The sequence below is a fragment of the Athene noctua genome, chromosome 6, assembly GCF_965140245.1.
Source record: "Athene noctua chromosome 6, bAthNoc1.hap1.1, whole genome shotgun sequence".
NCBI classification, from domain to species: Eukaryota; Metazoa; Chordata; class Aves; order Strigiformes; family Strigidae; genus Athene; species Athene noctua.
Window position 1 is genome coordinate 49,440,180 of NC_134042.1, and position 21,597 is coordinate 49,461,776.

At 41.7% G+C, this 21,597-nt stretch overlaps 1 protein-coding gene across 5 annotated transcripts in view; it reads left to right on the plus strand.

Annotated features, from left to right (window-relative positions):
* DDHD1 (DDHD domain containing 1) overlaps positions 1 to 20,675 on the plus strand; it is a 67,969-nt gene extending 47,294 nt beyond the window's left edge. For 4 of the 5 annotated variants that reach the window (XM_074908931.1, XM_074908927.1, XM_074908928.1 and 1 more), the window contains 6 exons: positions 6,765 to 7,027; positions 9,202 to 9,277; positions 14,347 to 14,496; positions 15,807 to 16,059; positions 17,357 to 17,542; positions 19,632 to 20,675. In XM_074908931.1, the coding sequence (XP_074765032.1) occupies positions 6,765 to 7,027; positions 9,202 to 9,277; positions 14,347 to 14,496; positions 15,807 to 16,059; positions 17,357 to 17,542; positions 19,632 to 19,813 (1,110 nt within the window). In that variant the 3' untranslated portion in view covers positions 19,814 to 20,675. Of the gene's footprint in view, positions 1 to 6,764; positions 7,028 to 9,201; positions 9,278 to 14,346; positions 14,497 to 14,766; positions 15,269 to 15,806; positions 16,060 to 17,356; positions 17,543 to 19,631 lie in introns of those variants that run through there. The other variant, XM_074908932.1, reaches the window with a different exon arrangement.
* The last annotated feature ends 922 nt before the right edge of the window (positions 20,676 to 21,597 follow it).

Sequence of the window (21,597 nt, forward strand, 5' to 3'; positions counted from 1 at the left end):
GCTTGCCAGCACTGTCATGGCTTCCTTAATTCATTTGATTGTCCTTGAATGTATAGTCAGCTTTACCAAGTGATTGGTTACTGGTTCTGCCTGAACCTAAACCTAGTCTTGAACACAGGGACTTGGTTAGAAATGGGTCAGACTCTACTTTTCAGTGGAGAGATGGGCACTGAGAGAGAGACTTGGGTCTGAGCAGATCCTTTTTCTGTAACGTCACTCAGACACGCAGCCATTCCTGTCTGTTCACACAGCTTGTTCTGGCCTCTCATCTGTTGTTGTGACACTCTCCTGGCATACATCAGTGATGCTGTCAGGAAGCGTGACAACTGTTGTGTTCTGGAGGGTCAACAGTCTCACCATCTCATTGTGAGCTGGCACGTTCTCCTGGTTCACGTGAAGCAAACGCTCCTTGTCTGTACTTTCACAGCCCTTTACAATCCACCCTTGAACTGCAGATCTTTTGTTGGCTCTTAAGGACCTTCTTCTACCTCCAGTTGGCTCACGTACCTTCATACTGCCAGGTTGCTGAATTTCAAACGAGTTTGCACTTTCTCCTGAAGTTCTCTTGACATTTGGAGGGAGCTGCTTGCATAACTCACTGTTCCTCAGATCTCCTTAAAATTCCTTTCCCACGAAGCCTACGAAAACAGACATGCTATTCAAGCTGGAGGGGTACAGAGGTCAGGTTTCCTGCACTCCCTTTTCATATGTAGCTAATCTTATTTTTTTTCTCTTGGGCTTCAAGCTGTTCATTTGAGTAGATTGTCCAGTGGGTGAGGGTCCTGTGGAGGCAGCAAAGAGAAAGGAGCTCTGAAAGTTACAGCAAGGGGGTGGTCAGAGCTGAGAGCAGTCCCAAAAGAGGACAATCAGCATAGCCCAAGGGGAAAACAAGTGTTTTTGTTGGATTTGACAGATCAAAGAGGTTGGGACTGGAGTGCTATAGTCAAGTTTTGGCAGCAACCAGGTCATTGAGGATTTGAGCAAGAGCTCCATGTTACTTCTGTTCTCAGGGTGCCAGCAGGGGTTTTGTACTCCTTGTTTTCTTGAAAAAAAAAAACCTCATTTCCTGGATATTGAGAGGAAAATGTTATTTTCTACCCTGGAACTTTTGGCATATATTGAAAAGCCCTTCAACCCCAGCAATCTCCCCGCTAGAATGGGCTGGGGGTGAAGCTCTTCCTGCTGCCTGGATCTCCTTGGTGTGGGTCCAGGAGGTGTTTGTCCACCACGCAACCAGCCGACTTCCTTTTGCTTTGCAAGAAACAGGCATGCTTATTTATGCTGGTGACTTGTAAGGCTTCTTTTGCGTCAGAGAAGGAACGAACAGCTGTTTTGGATGCTGGTACCAGGGATTTAGAGGTTTGGTTTTTTTCCAGCTCAGCACAGGATGCTGTTAATGTTCTGCACAAAAGGGCTTCAGCTGAGACAAGCAGCAGCTCTGGATGTTTCACTGCTTACACGGTTACTTGCTCCCCATCAAGATCCAGAAGTTCAGGCTTGCCCAATACTCAAGAGTTGGTTAGAGACATGATCCTTCTGCCTTTTTTTATCAGCCTTGCCACAGCTCCTTCTTCTGCATGAGATGACAGTGGCATCTCATCCGCGTCAGCCTCCCGTCTTGTCTTTATAAAACACAGACCCTTGCCACCAGGATTCCTGAACAGGTGGAACGGGCTGTTAATATCTTGTTGACTTCTTGGAAGCCATATATGCCAAGCAGGCATAGAAGGAGAAAGCAGAGAGGATTTTTGGCCTGATCAAATCCAGAAACCTGTTCCTTGGTCGACAGTCTGGTTTTTGGCTTCCCCTCGAATTGCACAGCTGTCACACTGACTCTGTGAATGTGCAGAAAGACCATTCCTTAGTCTGCCTTTAATTTGGTTTGTGAAGGGCATAGAGCATTTAACCTCAGTTTGTCAGAATATAGGCTGATGACTTCTGAGCAACTTGATCCTGCGAGCTTGAGTTTCCCATGTGGAAGATTTATTGGCAAAACTTCAGTTGATAAAGAGAGCTTCAGGCGACTAGTAATCAATCTCCTTCTCATGAAGCAAAAAATGAAACATGTTCCCAGAAGAGCTTCACAGAGAAACAGCAGTGTAGCACATCTGCTCAGTTCTCCGGTGGCGTTTTTTTCTCCATTCACCTTGTTTCGCTGAGATCTTTGACTGCTGGAAATCAAATCTCTCCCTTGCCCTTTGGGACCAGACTAGAATATGTAGGAAACATCCATTTCTTGCACACTGCTCTGTCAAACTGTATCATAGGCTGTGTCTTGAGTGCCTGTGCTTCTGCTGGTATTGAGAAGGTTTAACAAATTAATTTTTAACTGAAAATTCAACAGTATATAAGGGCTCTCTCCCCAGCCTGAAAATTGTGTGGTGCTTCATGTCCCTGATTATGACTTGCTATAAAATTAGTCTTGGAAATTTGGTTGCATTAAAGGCTGAAGTCATTGCAAAGTCCTGCTTTATTAGTATTGCATTTTCTCTGGGTATCCGTGAGTATTTGCAGTGGTACATCTACAAGGTTTGTAGCATTTTAATCCTGCACTAAACTCTTGCACTGAAACAACTGGTCTGCAAAAGGTGCTTAGGAAATTTTTCCCGAAAAATCAGAAACAGGGAGAAAGGACTTTTCAGGGGAAGAAAATAGGAAACACTGGAAAATTTTCTGTACCTTTCTTTCAAATATTGTGGTGTCCTCAGGCTGATGCTGAACTAATGCTGTGGTAGAAAGGTTAGCTGGGAGGAAGGTATTTGATACGGCTATTTTTTTTTTTTTTAAGAAATAGGAAGTGTTTTCTTTGTTACGGATGTTTGATCTGTTCAGTAACAGACACGTAAGTGTGCTGCATTTCACTGGTCCTCCTGGAGGAGCTGAGGGTAACGGAGCAGAGCAGCCAGCAGATTAGCAGTCAGAGCAGCAAGCAGGGTTGGTGGGAGCAGCTGCACAGGAAAAAAAAAAAAAAAATCAGCTCAGTCGGCTGCTTGCCACATTTATTCTTTTGTGAGAAATTCAAGCTTGTTTAGTCTGTGGGAGAAGGCGTAGGAGATGGTAATAGGGGTTGGGCAGTAACTCAAGGAAACTCTGGTCTTTTTGTGGGGAAAGCCCTGCTGGGGGGGCTGGAGAAAGTGCTTTGTGAACATTTGGTCCCACTGGTCCCCAGTATAAGCTGGGAACTGGGAGAGAGGAGACAAGAAGGTGGATGGAAAGAGAGAAAGGTCTGGTCATGTTGCATTTCACTGTTGACCTTTTTTTTTTTTTTTTTTTTTTTTTTTTTCTTGGATGATTCCTGCTTTCCTGTTTTCAGGCAGAAACAGCAGGTGCTTCCTAAGCACGTAATAGATCCCATGGACCAGCAGACGGGGGGGCTTGGCAGAAGCACCAGGGAAACCAGCAGGGAAAGGGCTCCCTTTCCCAGGAGGTCATTGGATGTAGGTGCTGTGAGAGCAGGAGAAGCTGTCAGCAAGCTCTGGGTCAGGAAAAAGACAAGCTGTGGTTAAAAAAACCCCAAAACTTCGGCTCTTAAAGTTGGTTTTAATTACAGTGATGCTGTTTAGGAGAGAAAATTTGATAGGGAGTTCTATTTTTCATGTTTAATTCCAATGAAAAAAAGTCACTGTTTTCCACAAATATAAAGACAATTGGTGTTTGTAGAAGGTATTTTTATATGGAGTGTTGGGATATCTGTCAATCTGTAACTACACAAGAGATCTGAAAGCACTTCATGTTACACTTGCTGGACTAAAGCCCTTTTCAAACCAAGCTTTTCTTTTACAAGTTAGAATACTGTATGTTTTTAAGACTAAGAAAGCGAATCAGGTTTAAATATTATCTTAACTTCATATACTGCTTAACCAAATAATTTTTTTAGCTGGGACTTAAAGTGAGTATGTTTTTTCTTCTCCTTTTTTTTTTTTTTTTTTACTTACTATACACTAAAAGTTTCCGTTTCTAATCTTAGTACTGATACAGAGCTGTTGGCAAGATACAGACATCCATAAGCACTCGCTGCAGGTGGAGGGCTTCTGTTTTTGTCATAGCTGCAAACCAGACCGTTCATAGTGCCTGCAAATCTGGAGGCTTTACAACAGCAGACCTTCTACTCTACGATTAAGCTAGGTAACTGGTGATTTGGAGTTTGGAAACAATCTCGATCAGATGATTTAGTTGAATTAAGTGCTTGGACTCTGGTCTGCAAACTTCCAAATACACAGTTATTGGGAAATCCATGCAGTTTCTTAGTTGCTATTCATGGTTTTGCCTAACTTCTCAGTAACAGCATGTTTTTTAAGGAGCAGAACAGTTAAAACCAGGGTTGGGCTTGGTGTCCAACCAGGACTTCCCAAGAATATGCTGTCTTATGGCCCCAGATTGCAAGAGAACAAGACCTTTGTAATTAAATGCCATGATGCCAGAAGTTTACTTACCCACTCTCTGCCTATGGGCTCTGGGGGAGACTGACATAATATCATTCTTCCTGGAAGATAACTGCTTTTCCAGGGAAATAGGCTGTGCAGGAATAGGGCATAGGAAAGTAGGGTACAGGGCTGTGGAGCAAGTTGGGCCAGGACATTGGGAGTGACAGCTTTTATGCAACAAGAAACCAAGGGAAGCATATGAGTTGTTGTGCATCTTACTTTTCCCACCACGGAAAAAAATTTGGGGACACTGAGATATATTAAAACAGCTTATTTAGGATTTTTTTTAAAACAAGATGGCATTACTTGTCTCCCTGCTGTACTGACAGGGATGCTGGAAGCTGTGATGAGTCCAGCACTGGTTTGCTTGGCATGTCTTACACTGCCAGCTCTGAAATCTGAAGGCAGCACTCCATCCAGAGTGTCTGCTGGATGGCTGGGGGTCCCAGGCTCCCTGCTGAGGTCCCTGTTGGCATCATTGGCTCTGTTGGAGGGTACCACAGCACCCAGCCACGCAAACTGCTGGGTATCAGCATTCCCTCAGTTCACTCAGCTCCTGGCAGGAATCCCAAAACACTTCAGTTTCAACACATCTCTGCTGTTTTGTTTTGGGTTTTAATCAAAACCTTTTTAAATTGAGAAAATGTCAGCCAGCCAAAGCTAGTCCTGATTTCTATTTTCAGCTCCAACTCTTGCTAAAACCTCTGCCTCTTTGTTCATGTGTGAAAGTCTGGATAGAGCCAAATGCAAGAATAGGCAGCCTCACAGTCAAAAATACTTGAAAATGTACTATTATTTCTCCTTATTTCTCCAGGCTGTTGCAAGACTTTGTTAATCATTTCACAGCCCTTTAGGCACAGGGTTTGATGTGTGGATTCTTGCTCAGTAAAATGTGTACCAAACACTGACAGTCCTAGTGCCACTCATATTTATATTCAGTAATGATTCAGGCTCTTGAAAAATCATGTTCAAATTACATGTTCTATAGCTTTAATTTCCTGTTGCTAACGAGGGAATGATTTGCAATTTCTTGTTTGTCCTCCTCTATGCCACAGCCTGGAAGCATTGCTCAGTTACCATGCTGAGGTTCACAAAGAAAGCTGCTGGGTTTGTATTGTTTGGTTCCTAAATCTCATGGCTTTCACCGTTTCTACTTTCTGTGAACCTGATTTTATGGATATGTACCCTAGTGTAGGATTTGAAGCAGATAAGCCTCTTAAGACTCAATTAACATAGAACCAATATATATTCATTGCAGTAGTACTGTAGGCTTAGCCTGTGATGTTTGAGAACCATGTTGCGTTCCCACTTTTCCCCCCAAAACCCTCCTAGAAACCTCTAACCAGGACACTGGTTTTCTTCACGTTATTTCTATCGAATGTTCAAATTCTGGCTCTGCCTGTCTCATTTGTGCTTTTTCTCCTCCCATATCTTCCTTTTGCCTGAGATGAGGCTTTTTATTCTTCAGCAGCATCATTTCATTCTGATTCCTTTGGAAGAAATTACAATAGGTGCAGTATGGTGGGAGGAGGACAGAAAGCTGCATCTCCTCGTAGCCAAGCAGCGAGCAGAATAATGAAAGACTTGATGAGTTCATGTATGCTTTACAAAGATCCAAAAGCAATTTGAGGATATTTTCCCAGAACCCATTTAGGCTGTCACTGTAGTATCTGAGCATATCCATTTTAGTGGATTTATCTTCCCAGTCCCCCGCAATGAGGTAGAAATGCTGCTGCTGCTGCTCACTTTGATAAATGGAGAAGAGAAGAGTATGACTTGTCTAGGCTTATGTGCCAAGCTTGTGGCAAAGATGTGAGTAGAGTCCAGATCATGTGTGGCTCAGGCTGCTTCCAGCCTCCTTAGGTTAAAAAAGAAGCTGAACCTCTGACACAGGAGAAACATTCAGTGCTGTGAAGAGGTAGAGAAACAAGCAATAAGGGAAACACAGCTGTGTTACTTGCTGTTGTGCTAATGGACTGCTAGTGAAAACCATTGCTATTGCTCGCCTCAGAGGATGCTGTTAAGCACTTTAAGTCCAGCTGTCATTTGTTTAAGGGTTTATTTCAATTTAATGCCTTGGACTGTGTCGTGTAGCAGTTCTAGGGGTACCACGTGTCCTGTTGCTGCTGGGTCTGAAGGAGAGAGATGAACCACTGGAGTGTTCCAAGCTGTTGCTGCTGACCATAAGGGTTTACTCACCTTCCCAGCCTAAGCGAACAGACCATCATGCTCATCCTAGATGCATGCTTGAGAAGCTGCTCAGTGCAGTACATCAACATACATGAACAGGAGTAATAAGATGTTGATATTAAACTTTCTTTCCTTACCCTCTTGAAACAGCTGGTGAAAGGGCTGCAGCAGGAGCTGAACCGCCTGTACACACTCTTCTGCTCCCGGAATCCAGAGTTTGAGGAGAAGGGAGGGAAAGTCTCAATTGTGTCCCACTCACTGGGCTGTGTAATCACCTACGACATCATGACTGGCTGGAACCCAGTCAGGCTTTACGAACAGTTGCTGCAGAAGGAAGAGGAGGAGCTTGAAGACCGTTGGATGAGCTATGAGGAGCAACGTTTACTTGAAGAACTTTACATAACTAAACAACGGTAATACATCCACTTCTGATTATTAAAGGAGAAAGCCACGTCCCTAGATGACACCCTTTGAGTGTTTCCGGAACCTACCATGGCTATTATCTTTTGTGGCTGATGTTCTTCTGCTGGTGCTGAATGGCAAGGAGAAAGAAATGCTAAACACAGGACTGAGCAGGCACAGGGAGCTGGAGCTCTGAATCCATGTCCTATGGGCAAGTAGCTACTGCTCCCTGACCAGATGTTCTGGGAGCAGATCATAGCCAGGAAGAAAGAAGGTCAGGTCATTAGTCCTCCAGATACTTGAGGAGAAGCACAACAAAGTAGCTTGCAGCTGGGCAGTGAGCTGTAATACTGAGCAGAACCTGAGCAGTGAAATGCCAACATTTCTAGAGGAAAATGGGAAGTTTTATCCTAGGCTTAGCTTGGAAATTGAGCTTCACCAGCTGGATAAAGATGTTGTAATTGCTGTGATGGGGCTTATGGGGTTGCTGCTTTTCTCTGGATCACTCATTAGCTGCTTCTTGCTGCCATCTAGAAATGATGGTGCTGTTTGGAGTGCAAAGCAGCACTGCCCGCTGTGACAAACAGGATCTTGGTTTCAGCACCTTGCAAGTGCTGGTAGGGATTTTCAGTGTTAGGGGACCTTGCACGTCATCGTGATGTGTCCACAGTGTTAAGGTGACTTCCCTGTCCTAACCTGGATATTAAGGTACTATGAGACACTCGTAGTTAATGAATCTAGTAATAGTATCTTGAGGTTCAGTCTTTCCAGTGGGAAGTGAGGAAAAAATCATATCACAGTTATTTTTGGGTTCCTTCTTGAAACCTATCTTAGTATTGGCGGTGCTTTGGAAGGATTTATGTAGCATCAGATCTCCTGCAGTGCTTGAAATCAGTATGTGTGTAATTAGGGATTGGTACAGGACATCTGTATCAGCTGCAGGGCTGGATGAAGCGTTATCTTTCTGAGAGAAGGGAAACAAGAAACCTAATGAAGTTGTCTAGTGGTAAGATGAGCCTTGAGGCATATCACTAGCATATGATCAGGGAAAAATTACCATTTTCGCACAGCTCCAGCTCCTTAGTCATCCTCTGAGGTGCTTCAGGTTGCATCCACAGTAATCCAAGTATCATTTGACACTGGCACTTCTCTGTAGTTAGAGTGGCTCTCCATTTTGTGAGCCATCTTAGTGCAATTCAGTCTGAAAGGATAGAAAATACACTGCTGACATCCTGTAACTTCTGCATTTCTAGTATTGTAAGGTTGGCAGACACACAGTGGATTTCTGGAAGTGCTTGTGCCCGAGTAGAGAGGGTTGTAGCATGTATAAATTGTAGAATAACATACAGCATGTGAGGTTGGATATTAGAAATCTTTGACAACGGTTCACAAGACCCAAGAATTCTGCGTGCCACCTTTTTTAAGACTGAATCACATTCGTTAAAGCATACAAACTTTTTTGAAAGTACTGTGAAGTCTCTGGGAAGTTTCAGCTCTAGACTTGCTTCTTTGTAATCAGGGTGCTAGAGGTTAAGCTTAGTTTATTTGCTTACATAATGCTTTTGTGGAACTTGAAGAGATGGTGTTTTCCTTCTCTAAAGAGGGCGTAATGTTCTAGTCTTGGGATTGGGAACAGTTTCACTGGTCCGTATGAGTGCTTTATATTGTAGCTGCTTTTTTATTATAAATTCAGGCTGCCTAGGAAAACAGGTGAACAACCTTTTTTAATGACAGTTGAAAGGGTGGGATACTGTCCTCCAGCTATTCCACCACGATACAGAACTTCACAGTGCTTGGGCCGTGGGGTTTCCTGTGGTTTTTGTTGGGTTTTTTTATTAAAAAAAAAAAAAATCAAAACAAAAAAACCAAACAAAACAGGTGATTTGGCTACAAAAACACCAAGGAAACAGGAGGTGTGTTACCTACTCCTGAGGAAGGAGGGTGGGCAAATGCTTGGGGTGGTGAAAAAGGAAACTGTCTTGATCGATTCCTTCTGTGGTCAGAGAAATGGGATTTCACATACTTTGATTCTTAATCCGTTGGACTGCATCCGAGAAATACTGACGCCATCACTCTCTCTTCCCAGCAGACAAAACTGTGTTGGACCCCACAGGAATGCCTGTTTGGATCAGAGAGGTTAAGGCTGCATTTTTAATTGGATCTCAGAAAGATCTCTATTTTCTAGGTTGAGAGAGATAGAAGAGAGGTTACATGGGTTAAAGGCATCCACCATATCAAAACCACCTGTCTTAAAGTTTAAGGTATGTATGTTCGAGGGGTTTTACTGAATGTTCTACTTGCTTTAAAAATACACCTGCAATGTGAGTTATTCTATTTACTCTTTTTTTTCTGTGTCCCTAAACATGATGTTTGTAGAATAATCTTAATGTATTGGTTGAAGTGTAAAGAGGATACTGTATTCATACATTACTATTTAGTACAAATATATATGTTTATGTAAATATATAAACCTGTGTATAGATTACATAATATATATACACATTGCCTGTACATATTGCACACACACGTACAGCTATGTGGGAAAGTAAAAGCTGTTTGGCAAATTACATTAATCACCTATCTTTAACAATTTCACTTCTATTTTATTGACTAATCCATTTTCCTTGGGGACTGCTTCTAACATGTCACATCTCTGAGCAAATCTGATTGAATTTCCTCCAGCAGTGGATTTTATAGAATCATGGCATGGTTTGGGTTGGAAGGGACCTTAATGACCATCTGGTCCAACTCCCCTGCCCCGGGCAGGGCCACCTTCCACTAGCCCAGGTTGCCCAAAGCCCCGTCCAACGTGGCCTTGAACCCTTCCAGAGAGGTTGCAGCCACTTCTCTGGGCAACCTGTTTCCTTCCAAATTACTCTGGTCTGACAGTTAGCACAAGTTACTTTTAGTCTTATGAAATAGATTGCTTGCTGATCAGCTGTACGAATTGCTAGGATTTCTTATCATTGGGAAGAGGTATTTTCTAGCTGCTTGATGAGATGTGCAACACCATCTAGTTGCTTGACTATATCCTGAAATATTAAACCATAAAAGTGTGACGTGATAGATGAGAACAAAACAGATTATTGTTTCTTAACTTGCCATTTTTCTTTCCTTCTGAGTTCAGAAGGACTCCTAGAAGCCAAGGCCAACCTTGAGCCATAAAAAAGAGGAAACTAACCATAATTCAATTTGTCATAGCCTTCTTTTCATCACTGCTTGAAAAAGAGTGTATCACACTATTATCTCTACCATCAACGAAGCTGGAGTCAAGCTGCTACTCCTCCAGCTCTGTGAAAGATTATTCTTCACTCAGTTGTGTTTAAACTGAAGATTATTTGAACAGATGCTTTTAGAGTAGGAAAGGAGGGAAAAAGAAAGGGGGAAGAAGAGAGGACTGTATCAGTCCAAATTACTGCAGTACATCCTTTTCCTTACCTTTACTGAAAGGAAGATGTTTGTTTCTGTGAAGCTTTACACTAGTGACTCCCATTGCTTGAGTACAGTGCCTGAGACAGCTCCAGGGGAAGAGAGAGGCTTTCCATGAACGTGATGGCAAAGTGCTTCTGCCACGGGAGGATTTCCACAGGATGTCATTGAAAGACGATTGCTGATCAGCAAGCCAGTCCTGCTTACTGAGGGTGACTAGCTTGTTGAAAGAGAACTAACTGCTTTGTAGGTACCAGCTACCAGCACCTTGGCTCTTCATGGCAGACCAGAGCTCTGGTTTGATCCTGAGTTGCTATTAACTACAAGTGCTTGATCCACAATTTATGTTGGTCTGTGTGATGCAGGAGAGTTTGGTCACTGATCTCCTTAGGCTGTATTACACGACAAAACAGGCATGTACAGCTGTAATGAAAAAGGCTAGCCGCTGTCGATGCCTTGCACTGAAACAAATTAAGCTTCCCAGGATGAGAGAAAGTCACTAGTCCTACATTAGTTGGGGTTAAGCATGCTTACTGTTGAGGAAGCACAAAGGTAGCTTTTGGTAAGACAAATGTAAGAATAAATACAGCAGCTAACTTGGCTGCTATTTAATATTAGAAGAAATGATCTGTGTTTAACTGACCCTTTGGGGAGGAAAAAAAAAAATCCTTGAAGATATGGAGTGTCTTGGACTCTAATAATGTATTGGACAAGCCACCAGAATGAGAACTTGAGAGTGAGGTATTTTATGGCCATCTCTCCTTTACTACTCCTCAGATGGCACAATTGAATAATCTGCTAAATCACTGGGACCTGTGTGTGTTAAAAGCCAACACACCATTGTAAATGTAAAGCTCAAGAGGTCAGTCTTCTCCCCACCAGCTATGTAAGAGGAATCAGAGTTAAAGACAAAAGGGGCTAAAGAACATGAACACATCAGGAATGGTGCAATACCTACTCTTCATGTCTCTGGTGTGTGAAGTTAACTGTGTTGTAGGATGATTTGCAGTCACAATAGGGAAGAGGAGGGCAGGACGTACCTCAGTTGCCCCCTAGCACTGAGGTGGAAATTCATTTAAATCTGGACTTGTCAGTGCTTCAGGATTCCTTAGCACTTCTTGTTCACCCAGGGTTACAGAACCTCTTCCGAAAGAAGCTCCAGCTTGTATTTGACTTTGTGGTTTCTATGTAGCATCATCTGACAGTGCTGATAACAACTGTCACAAGTTATTTATAAAATACTAGTGATTTACTACATGTACAAGAGCTATCAGAGCTTAATGGGATGCTGACATGCAGCCTTACAAGAGGAGGAAGCCTTTAAGCTGAATGCAGAAATGTGCTGTAGTAGTTCAACACGCAACCACCCGGTTAAATTCCCCGTGTAATACTGGTATGTCTCTGTTCCCCTTGTCTGCTCAGGCTGCAGAACGTTCCTGGGTGCAGGAATGGGTAGAGGCTGCTGCAGAGGTCTGTATTTCCTCTCTTTGAGATGTTTGGGATCCTCCAGGCTGAAAGGCAGCATAGAAACATCAGTTGTAATTGTCTTCTGTTTTAACATCACCGCTAAAGAACATTTGTTCCCCACACCTACCTGTGCACAAAAGAGCTGTGCTGCCTTGCTTTTGTTGGCTCATTCAGCTTTTTTATTTTTAAATTCTGAAAATACTGCAGTCTTAAGTAGAATGGATGACTGTTTGGCTTAGCTTCCGCTTAAAATGCAAATAAATTCATTAAGTCTTCTGTTTGAGTCACATCCAGGAGAAAAGTGCTATCCTGAAAGGTCATGTTCTTAAATATGTCTTCTCTTGTTAAAAATTTACAGGCATATATGTGAAGTGCCCCACTCCTGCTTCTAGGAGAAACAGCAAAATTAATAAATGTTTTCTAGAAAGATTTTAGTCCTCTATTCCCCGTGGGTTTCATCACATGGCAATCTTCTCTTCAGCCACTTGGCAACAGCACTGAGATTCTAATGGCTGCAATTTAAAGGACTTTATTTTTGGAAGGGTTGCTTTTGATTTCTAGCAATCACTGCTTTGGTATTAGTCTGGTGCTACCCATTAAGGTTACCCACCGGTTGGTAGTTTGTAAGCAATTCCAGAGGTGGAAGACCATGTTGAAAGTCTTACGCGTGTAAGAAGATACATAGCAAAGAACAACCCTCCAAGAAAAAAGCATCTGTCTGTGAACACTGTTCATCTTGTGTTTATCAGTACAAACAATGGAACGAACTATGCACCATGTAGCCACTGAAACTATCTAGCTTTTGAGATTTTTTTGCCTAGTCTGTGCCTGCCTAAGATGAATTCATGAAAACATCTTTTAAGCATCTGCTAGCAAGTGTAAGCTGGCAGTCACTCTGATTTCTTTCTGAAGCAGAAGGACCATAATTATGTTCTCCAGGCGCTCGATGCAGCACTATTGGGCGGACAGGGTTAAAGGTTACTTATTCAGTTTAAAGGATTGCACTGTGAATATCTGTTTCTATTGTATTTGAAGATGAGACAGCTTTTTGTCCAAACTGCAAAAATGTAAGGGTCTGTGTAGAGCTTGATTATAAGAAAGGAAAGCAGCTTTGCACTAGGCTAGAGTGACAGTATAGATGACAGAGCAGTGCTTTGCAGCATATGACATTGAATAGCTTTGCTGAAGACCTAGATTTATTTTTTTTTTTTCCCAGTGAACTGGGACTTGCGCATTCATTTGGAAGGAAGAGGTGGGGTGCCAGTGCCAAGTCAGAGGAGGAGGAATGTTTTGTGCAGTGCTGGACTCTGATAGATGAAACAGACTATTATTTCTACACCCTCGCTCCATGCATTGACATGTAGAGAAGGCACATGGGAATCCGAGCATCCTCCGCCTGCACTTAGCAAGAATGCAGAGATTTCTCTTGCTGGTTAAGTAGCAGCGCACTAGAAGTTGCTCAGTTGTAGTGCCCTGCAAGCTATTGAGAAAGCTGCAGCGAAGGTCTACTAATGGTAAAATTAACTTTTCATATAAGAAAATAAAGGTTAAAAAGTAACTTTGACTTACAAAAATATTTTTGACCACAGAGTTTTACATTTGATGTTTCGAGGAGACAATGTCTGAGGATTGGTAATGGGATACGAAGCCATTTCACCTCTAGGTCACTGCTGAATCCCGGCCCAGGTTGGTAGTGACCAGAAGTCGTTACCCCTGATGCATGTTCAGTGACCTTTGTCAGATGGGGGAGCAGTTGCAGTTCAGGTTTACTCGATTGCCTCTTGGTGTTAGAGGCAGTTCTTTTAGAGCAAGGTCACAGGAGCTTTGGATGACGTGAGAGTAGCCCTCAGAGTCACTCAGTGTGCTGTATCTGTTCCTGGGTAGCAGGTCCTAACGTGTGACGTGGTGGCACGTTTGACGAGCACCGCTCTGTTCACTTAACGCTAGGTGTTCTTAAGAGTTGTACATAACACCAGCCTGTATGTGTGTGACTACTGTAATACTACTAACTTTAATACTCAGTGTAGCTTGCATTTCTACTTCCTCCATGGATGCGTGTAGCAATACAAATAGTGGAGTACTTGGTTAGGGTAAGATTAAGAGATTAAGGAGGTGTGTAAGCTTTGGGGAGTTTCATGAGAAATCAGGCTCCAGCCTTTCTGGTGTTGGTAGATCTCTTTCAGTTCGAGTATTTGACTTGTTTTTTAGTTTTCCAGCGATGTAGCACCACAACATGTAACTTTCTTCTCACAGCAAAGGGAAATGGGGAACTTAACTTTGATGTTATAGTATGTATGTTACAGTGGTCTTCCCCGTTCTGATTTAGTAATACTAAGTTGAAACTGAGAAATCCATTGAAAGAGAGAAATCAAATCCAGCCATGTTGGAAAGCATTATTTCCATCCTTATTAATGTGGATGAAATCTCTCCTTAGGTTGAGAATTTCTTCTGTATGGGATCTCCATTAGCAGTGTTTTTGGCATTGCGTGGCATCCGTCCAGGAAACAGCGGTAGTCAAGACCATATTCTGCCAAGAACAATTTGTAACCGCTTACTAAATATTTTTCATCCAACAGATCCAGTGGTAAGTTTTAATTGCAGTTGCAAGCTTTTACCTTGACTGTTTTTAAGCATCAGCTGTGTGATGATGTTAACTTCAAAGCGTGTGAATCAACGCAATTATGTTTCAGCACGGGACTATTTGTTAATCATTATTGTCCAATGTCTTGGGTTTTGTAACTGTAGAATGACAGTTCCTACAAATAATTGCCTTAAATACCATATACTTTGCTTCTCTTTTCATATTAATAAACATAAGATTCGAGATTACTCTGCTTTTTTTTTTTTTTTTCAGAGAAACAATCCTTCTCGGTCAAGTTCCAACTTGTGTTTAACTTACTGTCTTCCATTAACCATCATCTGTCCAAAGATACTACAGCTATTAAAGGCTTCACAAGCAGTTTATGAAATACTGTAGCAAACCAAAATCATTGGGTTTTTTTTCCCCAAGAGTAACAGATTGTTAGAGGGCAGGATAGTACTTGGGAGGGCAGTATTGGTACAGCTTCACCCTCTCCTTACACTCTTCCATAGGCAGCCAGTGTTTGCTGTTATCAAAGGGCCTTTGATCTGTATCGCCTTGGCAACTTCTTTGAAAGCTTGATTTGGGATTTCATGCTTACTGTAGAATAGTAATTTGTGGATACTTTTGTGTTTAAACTCTACCTGAATCTGACTTCAGTCCAAACATGCTGGTTCTGCTCATCTCAAGATCTTGCTCAGCTCCAGCTACTCCCAACACCAGAATTTCCCTGGGACATCTAGGACACTTGGTCCGGTTGCACTCTGTGGTCCCACTCTGCAAACAGTAACTTCATTTTGAGATAAAGAAGTGCAGAATGTTTTTCTATATCTGAGTAAACAAAGAAAAATAAAGAATCACTAGAAAATGATTTTTTTAATAAGCACGCCAATTCATGGTTTACACAGGGATCAATGCAGAGTCATCAAACAAAATGTTTACAAAGCCAGTTCCTCCTCCTCTGTTGTGTTGTACAGAATCAGCTCAACTGTATATAAAACTTGCTCTGTCAATGCATAATAACAAATGCCTGTTAACAGTAACTTGCATGTTTGTAAGAGCTTGTAGTAGAAGTGTTGCAGAGAAATGTGCAAAAGTGAATGCACAAGCAACAGAGCAGCTGAGATATTTTCCAGGCTGTGAAAATAAGTGAGCCAGAACGTAACTGCACCATTCTGTCACTTTCTAGGCTTCACTCATTACAGATATTTTGGATTTGAGGTTGGAGAGGACTCTGTATGGGAAGGGAAGGTGATTTTTTTCACTCTTGATGCTCAAGGATTTTTTTTTTTTTTTCTGAATTACTTTTGCAGGCCTATAGGTTAGAACCTTTAATTCTGAAACACTACAGCAACATTTCGCCTGTCCAGATCCACTGGTACAACACTGCAAACCCTCTACCTTACGAACATATGAAGCCAAGTTTTCTCAACCCAACAAAAGAACCTACCTCAGTTACCGATAGCGAAAGTGTTTCAACTGTACCAAGCCCAACTACTTCACCAGTCATGGTTCGACGCCACTACGGGGAGTCCATAACAAACATAGGCAAAGCGAGTATATTAGGTGATAGTTCTTTATGTCCTTTGTGTTAGATATAGGACCTTCTTGTAGAGCTTCACCGCTCTGTGGGGTGGTGTTTGAGGTGCAACCGTAAGCAAACTATTCCTGGCTGTTTCAGTTTGTTCATTGTAGGTGTATGGGGCTTGTTTTAATCCCAGCTGATATTTACTTTGACCAAAAGATGGTTTACATACTCTGGAGTCAAGGCTTGCAAGGGAGAGGGTGTGGGTCAGGGAGTTTATGCTATGGCTGCCTTATTGTTGTCTGCCTTATTGAAGTAACAATCCTGGTGATTTAATAGTTTCTACTCTGCTTCATAGGGGAAAAAAAATAATACAGCTTGGTTTGTGTCTACATTTCCTGATATTGGCAAATAAGAGAAAAATCACTCTATATAAGCTGTTACATTTAACTCATCATTTTACAATAGGAAATTCAGGCTCTTTTAATATGAAGTCTGTCCCCTTCTGGCTTTCTGATTCAAAATAAGCCCTGGTTTAAGTGAGCTTAAATTCACTTTCCCCGAAGCTTATATTTGAGCACACACTTGCAGTTTTTGTTGACTCAAGGCTTTTCTTTAGCTCTCTGCGTGGGATTTGGATGAAGGCTAGTGCCAGGAATCTTCCCAATCAAATAAGTAAAGTATATAAAAGCAGTTTAGTCCTTAAGTAGAAAGATGCGGTCTTTCAAAGCAGGGTTGCTTTTTCTGTGTTACTATAGTAACTTTAACGTCTTGTCCATAAGGTGGCAGCAAAGTCAGAAGAAATCGTCACATATCTGTTCTTAACTTTTACACCCCTCTTCCTGAGCAACCAAAATAGTCCTTTTAAAGGATGATTTAGCATTTCTAAGTGTCTGTAAGGGTGGTGCCAGCATAAGGACCCTTCATGAGAGGAATGTCTTAAACGTCCTGAAGGGATTCTTGCGTGCAGAAAGTACTAACATTGTTATGAAGCATTTTTGCCTTAAGACTTTTTATCGAAGAGGAATTGCAATGTAGCATGTCTCTCAAAGTACCAGATTTCTTGCTGAGGAAGTGTTCTCAAGTATTTTTGTTCCCCTAACTACAGTTTTCAAATTATAGCCTTTGCTTGTACACTAGATTAGTCTCACGATAAACAGCATACACTTAAGTCAGATAAGCTGCTCCCACCCTAGAAAAGTATGAATAGTGTTTTCCTTTGTTTGTCACTCAACTCTAATTGATGGGTGCTACAGCAATTTTAATTTGCGGTTTGATTTAGCTGCCCTCGTGCTTCAGGTTGGTTTTTTTTTTAATTTTCCTCCATGCTGAATGCAGGAGCTGCAAGTATTGGGAAGGGCCTCGGCGGGATGCTTTTTTCAAGATTTGGTCGATCTAGTACAACCACCCCACAGACACTCGAGACAGGAAAAGATGGAGCCGAGGGGGGAGATGACAAGAAGGCCACAACTGTTGGGACACCACCTTTGCCTCACAGCAGCTCGGGCTTTCTTGAGCCCACAGGTTAGTGATGAGTCCACCTTACAAATCCCGTGGAAACGAGACCTGTAGTGGGCTGCATCTGTGTCTTGTGGGAGGCTGGGAATACCATAACAGCATATGCCACTATTTAATTTTGTTGGTTTGCTCTAAAATGATAAAATATTGACTCAATTCCTGCTGTCCAAGGACTGCCTCTGTTCTCCCATATTTTTTTTTTCTTCCTCTTAAAGGTTTATCTGTATACTTGTTTGTACTTACATATGCATGTATGAGTTTTAGCTAATGAGATCTGCATATCAGTAGTGCCTAGACTCCCACTAGGAAAAGCAATATAATTGCTGCAGAGAATCCCACTTGCCGCTTATCATAAAATGGATTTATTTAAATTTCCACATACATTTGCAATTCTGATGCAATCTGGATTTAAAGGCATGTGTGACTGGAAACAAAAGCTGTCCTTGTCCTGATCTGAACTGCCCAAAACAGAAAGTGCAACTTTAGCAGCAGGTTTTTTTGAAAAGCATAGGTACTTTCTTTACAGACGTTCATATTTGATTTTATTTCTAAACTTCTCATTGGCACTGTTGCAAGACAAGGGTTTTTGCAATCTAAGGAGTCACAAGTACGTTGTATCTTGTGATATCATTCACATGATACGTTGCTGTCCGTTCGTCACTGCTAATTTCAACAGATAATCTGTCAAAGACAGTATTGGAGGACAGAGACTTTGTTTTAAACTTGGGGAAAATAGAGTGAATATTGTGGAGCTGCCCTTGAGGTCCTTGGCAGGGGTGGGGGGGGCACATCAAGGACCTTCCACACGATTCCTGCATCCCTCTTTGCTGCAAGCCCATCCCTGTTCCATAGAAGGAGAACGTGGAGCAGAGGCCAGCGAGGCTGAAGCTGAATGATGCAATCCATGGCCAAAGTATTTGCTTCTGAGAGGGCGGCCACTGGGCTTGTGGTGGGGTTTGGCAGCCGCCCAAGCTCCTGTAACGGCCTCTCGTCAGAGGGAGACGGAGTCGTTCGGGGCGTCCTTCCTGCAGAGCAACTGCTTTGGGGTTGGTTGGTTGTTTGTTTTTTTTAATGTATGCATCTTAGTGGAAACGACTACGGTTGTCTCCTGGTGTTGGAAGGCCCTGGCTCCCTCTCCTCGCTGCGTTTGCGGAGCGGTGCAGTGCTCCTGGGAAAAGATGAGGCGTGTGGTTCCCCGGGTGCCGCTGTGCCGCGGAGGCAGCGCCTGAGCGATGCTCCCTTTATGCGCTCTTGGAGCCAAGAATTAAAATTCCTTGAAACTGGCTTTGATAATTGGCTGCATTTTTTACTCAATATGGGGTTTTGGCTTTTGTAGCTAAGCAGGCTTTTAGTTTTGTCCTTTTTATTCTATTGCTCCTTGTAGAGATTTTTCTAACCGCTATAAGTGTCTTAACAATAGATTAGCCACTGGCCCAGTTAAACATACAGTGAAAATTGCTTTGAATGTGGTATTAATCAAAGCAGCCATTGAAATGAAAGGATAACTGCTGAAATATATTTTGAATAATCTGGAAATGAAAAGAGCTAGTGCTGTGTAGGGATGGCTGGTTTTCAGAAAGGGCTTGTAATATTGGGTGTAGTCTCCTTGTAGAGCCACTAAAGATGCGAGAAGTCCGTTTATTTCAGAAAGTTCTGAGCATCCACCTTCTGAAAGTCAGTGTTTCCTAACAGGTCCTCAACATTGGCTGAGTACTTCTGTGTAGTTATTATAAGGAGTATAAATAAATGTATTTATGTAGTTCCTATAAGGAAAACAGCTGCTTAAAAAAAAAAAATGCCAGCTTTTTCCAAGCTTTAGGTTTAGTTTCCTTTTTTTTTTTTTTTAATTCCTGAACTAAACACCACTCCTAGGTCAGGTTTGTGCTAAATTCATGCGCATCAAAATGTATGTATGATTAAAAATCACAACTGATTTAGATGAGTGTAGTGTTAAATGTAAACATAGAGATACTATGTGCATTTTATATGCAACAAGTAGAATCAGAGCCCAAACCTGATTGAAAAACGTGCCGGTGTTTTTTGTTCTGCTGACATGTAATTCAAACAATGTTTTTGTTTCTTATTCAATTTCTAGTGGAACTGGAGCACAGGATTGATTTCGAGCTCAGGGAAGGTCTCGTGGAGAGCAGATACTGGTCTGCGGTCACATCACACACTGCCTATTGGTCATCTCTGGATATTGCTCTTTTCCTTCTAACCTTCATGTGCAAACACGACCAAGAAGATACTGACAAATCCAATTTAGACACTATTTGACTTTTTGACTGGGGATGGGGTGGGATGGGAAAGGAAATTTTAAAACAAATGGCACAAAACTGATGTTTTACTGTTAAACTGCAGTATATATGGCATGGAGGTTTCAGGTTTAAGTGCATGTTTGGATTTTTTTCTTATTTCTAAAGAGCAAAAATGATTTCTATTTAAAAGCACTTTATAGTTTTAAACATTTTGCAGTGCTTAATTAGACCTGAAATGATTCCAAATTCTTGTTTAACTTTGACTGTATAAAAAGCCAATGCAGCGTGTAGCATCCCGTAAGCACGGTTGTGCAGTGTGCTTGGGTGACATACTTGTTAATGACCATAATTGCTGTTTAGTTCATTGAAGTATAAAAGATTAGTTGGTTTAAAAAAAAAAAAAAAAAAAAACCAAACCTGAATTAATTTCCATTAACAAAAATATATGTTAGGTACAAACCTAAAACTGCCATGTTCTGATGTTTTGTGTATCAGTAAATAACAAATGGTGGTGTCATTTTTCTAAGACTTTATTCAGCTCCACATCCTATTATCCACAGTATCATTGAAAGACCATTCTGACTGCTGGCTTCCGAGGGCGTATTATACGTGACACATTTAGAAACTAATGCTGAAAAAAGCATGAAGCAAATATTTGAAATACTGTAATTATAATTTATTATTATCTCTAATTGTTTCATTTTATTCCAGTGTATAAAACATTACTTTTTTACTGGTTTCTTTTGACATAATTTAAGAACCACATTTATTTTCTACAGTGTTAAGACTTTTTCTCAGAAATACATATCTTTGTACTACTATTCAAATGAATATATGGACACTGTGGCACACTTTAAGTATTTTTTCATTAAAAATAAATATTTGTGGTTTCACACAAATGACATCAGTCAGATTCTTCTCAAAGGTAAGTAACTGCCTTTGCTTTTTACGTCCCAAGTGTTTCTCCAGCACATTAGACTTGGTTTGCAGAGGATCCAGCTGTCTTTTGCTTACCGGTATTAAATGTATATACGTGTGCATGTGTTTGTGTAAAAAGAAATGTATATTTATACACAAGGATCCTATCCTTGTGCATAAAATAAACTTGGTGAGGCCTGAGAATACCAGAGCTTAGATTAGGTTTGCATCTGAAACTAATTCAGGAAGAAGTCAGGAGAGAAGTGTTGTGATGAAAGGAAATAATCTCCAAATGAAACACTAAAAGGTCATTGCTGAGATTTTAAAACAATGTGGAGGGCTCTGGAGTAGAAGTGTCATATATGGCCTCTGAGCTGCCTCTGCCCGAGGTATTTATGATCTGTCTAGCAGATGTAGAAGCTGCAGAATCTAAACTTTTCTTTAAAAACCCAAAATCAGGCTGTGGCGTTGGCGAATAGCAATGTTCTTAGTGTAAACAGATGTGGCAACATCAGCCCACACCAGCAGACAGCCTCAGCCGGTGGCTCAGAGACGTGGAAACCACCCACACGTCCCTTGCTGAAACTTTGGGGGGAGAGGGTGGCTCTTCTCCCAAATAATATTGCTTGGGCTGTTGCTTGTTTCCCTGGTCTGTGGTGCAGTGGGGAAGGAATTGGGAGCTAGGCTTCTATGTTGGGGATATGGATTTAGGAATAGTTATGAAGGGATCAAAAACAAGGCAAAGAAAAAGGAAAGGGAGGAGTGGAGGGGAATGGGAAGGGAAGATGATGACAGAAACAGCACTATAAACGCACTGAACCAATATCCAACAGAGATGTTCAGATGGTGTAAAGGACCTTGCTTCAGTGTGGATCTCTGAAAAAA